This window comes from Ranitomeya imitator, chromosome 1 (assembly GCF_032444005.1).
Source record: "Ranitomeya imitator isolate aRanImi1 chromosome 1, aRanImi1.pri, whole genome shotgun sequence".
In the NCBI taxonomy this organism is placed as follows: domain Eukaryota; kingdom Metazoa; phylum Chordata; class Amphibia; order Anura; family Dendrobatidae; genus Ranitomeya; species Ranitomeya imitator.
The window spans coordinates 1109194967-1109205872 of record NC_091282.1 but is presented as its reverse complement, the minus strand read 5'-3'; the positions used below and the strand labels follow the sequence as shown (position 1 = coordinate 1109205872).

Sequence of the window (10906 nt, the reverse complement as noted above, 5' to 3'; positions counted from 1 at the left end):
TGGGTCAGCCCTTAGGCAGGAAGTGCAGAAATAGCCTTTTTTCCACCATAAATTCTCCAAATAGCAGAAAAATGTTGATGTGAAAGCAAAATCTCTATTCTTTCCCTATCTATCTAAAAATGTACCTATCTATATATCTATTTCTATGTACAGAACACACCTGAAGATAGAGATGTGTGTGAACAGCCATCCCACCCGTCTCTTAGAGTTCTTTCACACTTCAGTTGTGTGGCGTCAGTTAGGTCCGACATCGTGGCGGATCGACGGATCCGTCAAATTTGGTGGAAAAACGGTTCTAACGGATCCGTTTTTTTGACGGATCAGCTGCCCCGATCCGTTTAAAAAACGGATCCGTTAGAACCGTTGCGACCGTTTTTACATCCGTTGTAACCGTTTTTTGACGGATCCGTTTTTTAAAAGGGGAGGATTTCAATGTGATTGGCTACTGGATACTACTGCAAAACTATATATAGCGTGTATTTACACCACATCTTTGAAAGGTTGTAGAGAAAGTGGCAGAAATGGAAGGAGTCCTGGCGAACATTGCAAAGATCTATGCGGATTTTACTTTTGAGGCAAATCAGTTGGCAGTCAGCGTTCGAGAGAGGGAGGAACAAAGACTGCGCATCCTACGGCAGCGGCGGAAGAGAAGGCTGTGGATCCATCCCATCACAGCTCAACGTATGACCCGTGGTGTTTATTCCACGCTTTACATGGAACTAAGGGAAAACCCTCAAAAGTTCTTCAATTATGTGAGGATGAGAGCTGAAAATTTCGAGTTTTTATTGGGCTATGTGGAAGACTGTATACGTAGACGAGACACCCAGATGCGATTCTCAATATCACCAGCAGAGCGTCTCATGGTGACTATTCGGTAAGTAATTTTTTTTTTTTTAAATGATTCTCATTCATCAGACTTATAACTGTAATGTTGTTTTTTGAATTTTTTTTATTAATTATTGTCTTTTCGTTTTGTTAACAGATTCCTTGCAACTGGAGAGTCGTTCTCATCCCTCCATTTTCAGTATCGACTTGGGATATCCACCATCTCGGGGATCATCAGAGATACCTGCCGGGCATTGTGGGAGTGCCTACAAGTGGAATACATCCCAGAGCCATCACAGGAGAGGTGGCTGGAGATCGCCCAAACTTTTCATCAAATTTGCCAGTTTCCAAATTGTGTTGGAGCAGTTGATGGAAAGCACATACGGATCGTCAAACCTTCAGGCTCTGGATCACAGTTTTATAACTATAAGAAGTACTTCTCTATTGTGTTGATGGCCATAGCCGATGCACAATGCAAGTTCATCGCTGTTGATATCGGTGCGTATGGACGCGCAAATGATTCACAAATCTTTAAAAATTCACCAATGGGGCGCCGTTTATATGGAGAGACATTTGATTTTCCGCCCCCTAGACCTCTCCCTGGAACCACTGGTCCACCATTACCATTTGTTTGTGTTGGAGATGATGCCTTCCAGCTTTCCCCACACTTGCTGAAACCCTTTGGAAGTAGTGGACTGACCCAGAGGAAAAAAATTTACAATTACCGCTTAACCAGAGCACGAAGAGTAGTGGAATGTGCTTTTGGCATCTTAACTGCCAAATGGAGAGTCCTGCTAACTGCAATTAAACTGCAGACTGAAACTGTCGATGATGTGGTCAAAGCGTGCGTTGTCCTGCACAATTTTGTTTTATCAAAAGAACAAGTTTCCCTGGAGGATAATGTTTCTGAAAGCACCTTACGGGATTACCAAAACCCCACTTTTCGCAGTCCAGTAGCAGTCTCCAGAATGCGGGACAGTTTTGCAGACTACTTCATGTCTCCTGCAGGATCAGTTGACTGGCAGTATGAAATGGTGTAAAAATTTTTTTCTTTTTACACTTGTAAAAATACCATTTTTTGTTTGCTTACAAAATCTTTGTACTTTAATGCAGCATTGTATGTTTTGCAACGGTACCCTTTAAACACTGTTATTGTTACTATTGCCATAACCTTGGTGATTTAAAAACTTTACAAAAAAAAAGAGAAAGACAATAAAATTGTTTTTAAACCAAAAAACTGTTTATTTATTTACAGATTCTCATAGTTTGGGGTGGAGATAGTAGCGGAGGGGCTGACAGGGCGGACCACGTCAAGAGTGGGGGACAGGACATCACGGGGAGGAACAGAAGTAGAATGGGTGGTGAAAACATGAGGTTGTGTAGAGAGTTGAGGTGCAGATGTGGTGTGTGGGAGGTATGAAGGTGTTGGTGGGATTGGGAACGGAGAAGTTAAAGGGGAAGAATGGAAGGGGGACGGTAAAAACTGGGAAAGACTAAGGGGGGAAGGAACAAATGACGAAGGAGTAGAATGGACGGGAGGAGGACGGACAGGAGGAGGACGGACGGGAGGATAGACGGTGGATTGAGAGGGGAAAGGTGTTGACACATGAAGGGTAGGTGGAGGGGCATGGGACATCGCCTGCGCTAGAGCAGTGTGGCAGCCTTGCATCACATGCATCTGCAGGTCAGGAGTTAGATTTTCCATGTGCCTGAGGACCGACTGAAAAAAACAGTGCCTTGGTGACTGATTTGCATCTGATTGCATCCTATCAAGACGACTGCTGAGTTCAAGTATGCTTTTGTTAAGCATATTGTACCCAGCAGACGTTTGCTCACTCAAAAGCTTGATGGCACTGTGAAAGGATGCATTCAGCTGCAAAAAGTCAGGCGCATAGCTCCTTTCCTGACCTCTCTGGCGCTGCCGTCCTGACCACAAAGTTGGTCTAGATGTTGCGGCAGTGGCAGAGGGGTGGGGTAAAGGGAACTCTAACTCATCACCTGCAGCTTCAAGTGACGAAGTCCGCCCTGCTGCTCCAGCGCTGGTGGATGAGGCTGAGGGATCAAACGAAAGGGAAGGTGCAGAAACAGAGGGGTCGACGTGGTCCCCGGTGGCGGACTCTTGAGGGATCGCTCCAGAGGGGTGCAACTCTGATGCAGGCTCCCGAGTGCTGCAGAAAGTGCTGTTAAAGAAGAAAAAAAAAATTAGTATCTGGATATTACAATTGCCCTTGCTGCAAAAAAAATTGAAGGTTACACATTTTTACAGTTTGACTGAAAATATGTGGTGTTGAATATTTACCTTCTGCTCAGCAGCGTCGACCGGAGGAACGACAGGGCTCTGGCATGTTTGTATCTGCTCCTGCGTCCTCTAGATCCACTCGGGGCCTGCATCTCCTTATTAAACTCCCTCTTGAAGCGATCCCTGAGTGACCGCCACCGCACGATAATCCTGTTACCTGGAAAGAGAAAGCAAAAATTGGTTACTATACACCACATTAAATCATGCTAACATAAGGTTATGAAGTGTGAATACTTACGCGCTAGATCCTGGGCCCCAGCATCGAGTTCCTCCCAGTTATCCATAACAGCACTGCACACTTCCTCCCATAGCCGTCGGGTGATTAACTGGTCAGCATGGCGGCGGTCCGACATGTTCCACAGCGGCTCCCGACTTTGTACTGCTTCGATGAGGGTGTTCACATCGATGCCCTCCTCTTCATCATCTTGTTCGGGAGCACGCTGTGAAGCCTAACAAAAAGATAAGAATAAAAAGGGAAAGATTACAACACATGAATTTTACATTTTACTAAACACCAAACCAAAAAGGAACTTACTCTTCGGCGACCGCCGCGATTATCATTCCGACGACTATGGGAGGTGCTTTGAGGAACTCTACGTCGAGCCCCGGATTGTGAAGACTAATTTAAAAAAAAAAATAAAATTAATAATGTTCTTTGATCGAGGCATATGTATTGTGTGCTGTGCTGAATGTTTGTGTTGGGTGTAGTGCATTGTATGTGAGGATCGGTCTGTTCAAAACTTACACTATGCGCTCCCGCTCCTTGTATTTCTCCACCCTGTCCGTCTCCTTCTGTTAGCCCCTCTGCTTCATATTCCTGTGAATACATAATAAACACATAAAGGCTTAAAATACAATTGCCATTGTTGCACCAAAATAAAAAATTTATGAAGAAAAAAAATTAACACCTCAGTTTGCTGATGATGTGCTGGGGGGCTCTCAGAAGAAGACATTATGATCTTGCGTCTATCTTGGGTTGGTCGGTCCCTTGCTTGGGTCCTCTTGGTCCCTAGAATCTGTAAGCATAAAGGGAGTTCTAAGCTACTATACAAAAGGATAGATAGATAGATGCAGCTTTCAGGACTTTACACTTACATCTGTTTCCAAAACTTGGGGCTTGCGTATAGCTTGGGTCGGTCGGTCCCTTGCTTGGGTCCTCTTGGTCCCTAGAATCTGCAAGCATAAAGAGAGTTCTAAGCTACTATACAAAAGGATAGATGCAGCTGTAGGGACTTTACACTTACAACTTTAAAAAAAAAATGGGGAGCCTGCTTGTGTACGTCTTGGGTCAGTACCTACTACAGTACCTACAGTGCCAACTTATTTTTGATTTCCCCCACCACAAAAGAAAAAAAAAATTCTACCGTCAAACTTGATGCACAAGCTGCCAAACCCTCTACCTCCTGTTTCCCCACAAAAAAAACCCCAAAAAATCCCTTTAAAACAACACCAAAACTACTTAGAACTTGATATGCGCAATGCGCATGCTGGTAAAACCCACCTAAACAAAGTTTAACCTTATAAAAAATGTTCCTCATTCGAAATTAAAATACCAATCCCCAAAATTGTTAATTATGATTACCCTACAGTTTGTATTTTCTAAAACCAGATAACATATTCTATAGCAAAGATTTGCATTACACATTTGTATATATAACCTTTACTGCATGTTTACCCAATATTATATTTATCTTGAAATGAGACTACTGACAGTTTTGTGAAATTTTTATTACTATATTTTTTAAAATTTTCTTTTTTTTAGGGTACAGTAGGAGCTACACTGCTCTTTATTTGAAATACAAGTACATTATGGGAAACAACAAAGATGCAGAACACATCACACATCATTTATACACACACACAAAACAAATTTTACACCACAGCTATTCAAAATACCAGCATAGTATGAAAAACATATAAACAGGGCAGGCAGGCACACGCACGCACGCACACACAGCCACCTTCTGTCTGTCCCTCGGCACTCTGCTTCTCTGCCCTGTGTAAGCACAGCGGCCAGAAAGCAGAGTGGTGACGTCACCGCTGTGCTCTGCTTTATGGCTGGCTGGCGCTCACAATGCAGAGAAGCACAGCACGGGGACAGACAGCGGAATTTACCTTTTTTTTTTTACTTTTACACTGGTAACCAGGGTAAACATCGGGTTACTAAGCGCGGCTCTGCAGTTAGTAACCCGATGTTTACTCTGGTTACCGGCATCGTTGGTCGCTGGAGAGCTGTCTGTGTGACAGCTCTCCAGCAACCAAACAGCGACGCTGCAGCGATCCGGATCGTTGTCGGTATCGCTGCAGCGTGTGACGGTACCTTTAGTAAATACATCAAAAATCAACATTAACCAATATGGCATTGACAAATGCACATGCAACCAACAAGATGCACACAAACATACCTGCAAGCAGAGTCATAACGCAAGCATAACACATGAACAGGCGTAATATTGACGAAGGCATAATAAGGTGCAGGCACATGAACACATACATACAAAAGCACACAGCAGTACAAAAATACACACACACACGGCCATCAGTCCTCCGGCTGGAGCTTGATGTCTTCACAGTGGCAGGCCTCGGGGTGGATCTGGACTGTAGCAGGGCACTGGCTGTTGCAGGACGACGGCAGGCCTCAGGTTGGATTCAGGTTTTAAAAGCTCTTGCTGTACTCAGTACGTCATACACAAATGCGCACACACACACACACACACACACACACACACACACATGCACGCTGGATGTCAGTACTCACATGGCTGTCTCAGGCAGGGTCTGGCTGGCACGGCCTCTCTGGCTGGCTGGCAGGGCCTCTCTGGCTGGCTGGCAGGGCCTCTCTGGCTGGCTGGCAGGGCCTGGCTGGCAAGGTCTTGCTTGCAGGGTCTGGCAGTGTGTCTCTGGCTGGCAGGGCCTCTCTGGCTGGCAGGGCCTCTCTGGCTAGCTGGCAGGGCCTCTCTGGCTGGCTGGCAAGGTCTTGCTGGCAGGGTCTGGCTGGGTCTCTCTTGCATTGAAGGGTCTGTCTTGCTAGTACATTTGGGAATGACCTGTCCTCTTTATATAGTTTTTGGGTTGTCTGGGCAAAGTATCCACTTTTTGGAGCATGCTCAATCAAAAAAAGCGGATTGAGGCGACGGATCCGCCAAAAAGCGGATCGCGACGGATCCGTCGCCCATAGGCGCCCATTCTAAAAAAAGGCGGACACGACGGATCCGCCGCGGTCCGCCTTTTCGGCGGCGCCAAAAAACGTTACAAAGTCCGTCAATGTCTAGACAACGTCCGCCAAATATCGACGGATCCGTCGCATGGCGGATGGAACGGACGGCCATCCGCCACAATCCGTCTCTAATGCAAGTCAATGGGAAAATAGCGGATCCGCCAAAAAAAAATGGCGGATCCGCCATTTCACGAAAATGGCGGTTTTTGACTGACGCCGAAAGACTGAAGTGTGAAAGAGGCCTTACCTGTTCACAAAAACCGGTACAAAATACTGCTGGAGCTTCAAGTACAGGTTCCTATCACCAAATACAGGCATTTGAATGATACACATCTTACATCTTGTACTTAATGTGTGTTCTACTTACCTATAAAAATATGTATTGATATATCATATTTCTAAATTTATGTAGATATGATATAGAGTTATTAACCCTATATGCTAATGAGTACGTATGTTATATACGTATTTCCTACATAAGTACTTAAAATCTATATGTCTATGGCTACACTAATTTTTTTTTATTTTTTATTTTTTTCCTTATCTCTACACATAGAATTTGCCTATTGCTTTCTATGTTATTAGAAAAACTGAATAATGAAAAAAAAGAAAATTAAGTTTAAACTAAAATATTTTTGTACACAATATTACGTGTGAAGACTTTAGTACTATCAGCCAATAATTGTCCTTGAAGTGGTGTATTAACCACTTTAACCCTCACATTGCAACATTGCTTCACCCTGGAAAAAGCAACATACAATTGACCATGGGCAAAAGCAGGTTCTGGTAGATAAATGCCAACTCGATGGAGGGTCTGGCCTTGAGATTTATTTATGGTCATTGCAAATGCGGGCTTGATGGGAAATTGTCTCCGTCTTAATTTAAAAGGTAATCCAGTCTCTGATGGACACAAATCAATTCGTGGAATGAATACCACATTTCCTGCTGCTGACCCACTAATTACTTCAGCCAGTATGATATTGGCATGTAAGGCAGTGACAATGAGCCGCGTACCATTGCAGAGACCTTTGTTCGTGTTCACATTACGTAATAACATGACAATGGTGCCAATTTTAAGTTTCAGCCGATGTGAAGGCATACCAGTTGGTGTTAGTGAATTCAAAAACTCAAGTGGGTATTGATCGAGGTCATCAGCTTCATCAGGATCGATGGAATCATCACTGATATATTCAGTATAGTCACCTATCAATAAATCCATGACTTGGGAATTGACTTTCTCAACGTCCTCATTTTTTGGACATAAAATTGCATGAGATGCAGCTGTATTTATACTTTCGGTGTCATTCACATCAATACAAAGATTATCTCCAAAAATTTCAATTATTAAAGAGCCAGTACATACCATGTCTGGAGGAATTTCAATTACATCATCTCCAAGGTTATGTTCATTAGATAGTTCACCATTTCCCAGTTGAAGCAACCAACTGCTGTAGTGAGGATCAATGGAGCGCATGTTGTTAATAAGTGGCAGGCGAGTAAAATGTTGCCAGTGTTGTGAATATTTTATACAGCTCTCTACAACATCAGTTCTTGTCACATGAGGGATGACAGGAAGACATTGTCTAAAGTCGCCTCCAAAAACAATCACTTTACCTCCAAACGGTGTTTTTTCTTTGTGAGCTACATTTGTTGTCATGACATCACGTAAAACTCTATCAATGACATGCAATGCATATTTGGATAGCATTGTGCACTCATCAATAATAAAAAGTTTAGTGCTGTGCAAATCTTTTGCTGCATTGGTATCATTCTTAATCCTGGAAACAGATGTTTCATTCACAGGAATTGGAATCCCATAAAGAGAATGAATGGTTCGTCCACCTTGTAGCAAGTTGGCGGCAATTCCAGTAGTGGCAGCAGGTGACACAATGTCTCCTTGTCCTCTTAGCTGATGTAGGAGTAGATGATATAGGTACGTTTTTCCGCTGCCACCAGGACCATCAAGGAAAAAACACTTTGCTGTAGAATTAGTGTCTTCTAAAGCTTGAGTGATAGCATCAAAAGCATAAAGTTGGTCCTCATTTAGAGTAGCTTTCATTTCAGCAGCTGCTGATAACTCATAATCTTTATCATACTGTGGGAGGAGGTGTTGTTTCTTGACTGGACGTGGCAAATTAAAATCAATATAAGTTTTGCCATGAGCTTTAAGAACATGTTGGACATCTGTCATAGCATAGCCTTCACAATTGACACACTCCAGAGTGTCGGAGTGGTATGCATGGCAGTAGTCTTCTACAAAGTGTTCCTTAAATTCATCCCATAAGTCCCGAGGTTTAGCTGGAGGACCAAAAATACAAATGTAGGCAAACATGTCACGTAGCTCTGCTGGCATGTTGAGAATACTGGCATCAAGTAATGTATTTCTCCACAGACTATCATCAAATAGTAAGCCAAGAGCTAATGCCGCATCTTTGAAGGTTTCATGTGTGACTCCGTGTACAGTTTTTATGCTGTCAAAACTGGTTGCACTTTTGACATGTAACAATAACAATCTTAAATAGTAGCATTCTTGGTCTTTCACACTGACAGTATACATTCGTCCAATCACAGAACCACCTGCTCGCTTTCTAACTTCCCAAGAACCTTCTTTCCAAACATAGTTTTCGGGAATTTCACGGTATAAATAAATATGAGCATGATGGTCGTTCTGATTAAGCTTGAAGTAGGCCATAAGTGTAGAATTTTGATGGAGCTTTTGTTTGATGTTTCCAATAGAGTCATCCTCATGAAAATAGAGTGGCTGAGAATGCGGTAGATGTACAGCAAGGCGAATGATGCTATGAGATTGTTTATGCATTAGATATGAGAATATTCGCCAAGCTGCCTCTGGTGCACTGACATATCTTGAATCCATGAATTGGTGTGTTTCATCATGTTGGATGTTAGTCTGGCAGATTTCAAGATTGGCTTTATCATGTCCTTTGTAGACGTATTTAAATAAATATTTCACAGCCTGAATGGAACCACAAACTTCGACATTTATATGGCACTTGTATTTTAATAGCAGGAACGGATTATATGGAACCACCCACGAATTATCAATCATGTTAGAATGGTGTTGAAAAGATGGGCCAAAGTGTCTGCGGTAAGTAGGATAGGCGTCCTTAGCTATGATGGTTCTTGGTTGCAAATCTTTAGGGAAACCTTTTGTACACTTCCCCAGATCCATACAGGGAGAATTTGGGTTGTGTTCTCCACACGGACCATGAATCAAATGTTGGAGAACAATTTTATGGAGCTGAGGGTAGTGGGTAGGATTGGGAATTTCAGCCCACACTGTATTGTCTATGTCCTCCTCAGTCCTTAATTTGGAGTTGCTGTCCAGAATAATCAAAATGTGAGCGTATGGAAGGCCACGTTTTTGAAATTCAATTACATGAACCATAGCGCAAACTTTCCCAAATAATCCATTGTTAATGTCTTTTAAGAGTGCTTCCAGTTTTATTTTGAAAACACGTGCCACCAAATCAGGTCTATGTTCCACACGCTGCCAAGGTTCCAAATTCTCAGTAATCTCATTCCATTTCGGATTACAGGTCATGGTGATGAATAGATCAGGACGACCATATTTAGTCACAATAGCCATGGCATCCTGGTACCGCTGCTGCATATTCCTGGGACTGCCTTCAAACGAAGATGGTAAAATGACCGTTTTTCCAATGGGGATGCCCTTCTCAATGGATTTTTTCTGGAGATGTTCCTGGAGTACACAATAATCCTCTACTTTCAAATCCTTTTGGTGTTGACGGATATAATTTAGGCGATTTGCCTCGATTTTCACATAAGCATCCATTAAGTACTGCTGAGTGAGTTTGCCACCATTCAGGAGTGGATTAAACTGATTACGGACAGACAGCACATAGCAGTAATATTGCAGTTGTGTAACTCTGCGTGGACTTTGCCCTTGTTGCTTGAGGCCATCATGCCAGCCCTGGTCTCCGTAAGGGAAAAATAAAGGATAGAGTAAAGCATCTAAATTACTGTGTAGAATGCTGACCTGTTGTGTTCTTGGCGCCAAAGGATTTTTGGGGTCCGGTTGTAAATGTATTAAAATATCACGATTAAATGGTGGCTCTCCATTGTCATTTTCAAATACGACAGCAACTTCATTGACAGTTGGATTATTATATCGGCAAGGGTCTTGATTCCGATCTTGTTTAAGGGCCATGATGATATTTGGCATGAGAGTGCCATTAGCTTCAGCTTTAAGATGTTCTTCATGTTCCACATCTCGTAACATTTTGTAGGCAGCAACAAAGGGATTCACATTGTCTAACTGAAGAGCAATTATACTCATCAAAGTGGGATGACATTTTTGATTTTGTTCACAGTTTAAACGTTGTTCATTCGCGGTAGCGGTATCCAAAATATACAGTTGGGCATAAGCTGGAACTTGATCATCACTGGGATGTAGAGTTCCAGTACGATGATATATTTGTCCATGTATACGGAAACAGTAAGGGCCATGTCCAGGTGGAGGGGATATATTGGCACCCATGGAGGCGAAAGCAAATGAGCTGTTAATACTACGAATATTTTCCATG

At 42.8% G+C, this 10906-nt stretch overlaps 2 protein-coding genes across 2 annotated transcripts; one reads left to right on the top strand and one right to left on the bottom strand.

The window, feature by feature from the left end:
- Nucleotides 1–431: 431 nt before the first annotated feature.
- LOC138656965 (uncharacterized) lies at nucleotides 432–1985 on the top strand. The gene is made up of 2 exons (XM_069744374.1): nucleotides 432–874; nucleotides 983–1985. Exons 1-2 carry the CDS (start codon nucleotides 522–524, stop codon nucleotides 1863–1865), a joined length of 1236 nt encoding a protein of 411 aa, XP_069600475.1. The 5' UTR covers nucleotides 432–521; the 3' UTR covers nucleotides 1866–1985.
- A 39-nt stretch (nucleotides 1986–2024) lies between these two features.
- LOC138656964 (uncharacterized) lies at nucleotides 2025–5103 on the bottom strand. The gene is made up of 8 exons (XM_069744373.1): nucleotides 5086–5103; nucleotides 4220–4297; nucleotides 4033–4140; nucleotides 3870–3941; nucleotides 3660–3743; nucleotides 3363–3573; nucleotides 3125–3281; nucleotides 2025–3005 (listed from the first exon to the last, which is right to left on the bottom strand). Exons 3-8 carry the CDS (start codon nucleotides 4075–4077, stop codon nucleotides 2075–2077), a joined length of 1500 nt encoding a protein of 499 aa, XP_069600474.1. The 5' UTR covers nucleotides 4078–4140; nucleotides 4220–4297; nucleotides 5086–5103; the 3' UTR covers nucleotides 2025–2074.
- Between the last annotated feature and the right edge of the window lie 5803 nt (nucleotides 5104–10906).

Coding starts and splice junctions, on each gene's coding strand:
- LOC138656964 (XM_069744373.1), bottom strand. CDS start 4,077: ATGTCTTCTTCTGAGAGCCCCCCAGCACATCATCAGCAAACTGAG. Junction 3,744..3,869: donor AAGGAGCGGGAGCGCATAGT/GTAAGTTTTGAA, acceptor TTTTTAAATTAG/TCTTCACAATCCGGGGCTCG. Junction 3,006..3,124: donor TCGACGCTGCTGAGCAGAAG/GTAAATATTCAA, acceptor CTTCTTTAACAG/CACTTTCTGCAGCACTCGGG.
- LOC138656965 (XM_069744374.1), top strand. CDS start 522: ATGGAAGGAGTCCTGGCGAACATTGCAAAGATCTATGCGGATTTTACT. Junction 875..982: donor CGTCTCATGGTGACTATTCG/GTAAGTAATTTT, acceptor TTTTGTTAACAG/ATTCCTTGCAACTGGAGAGT.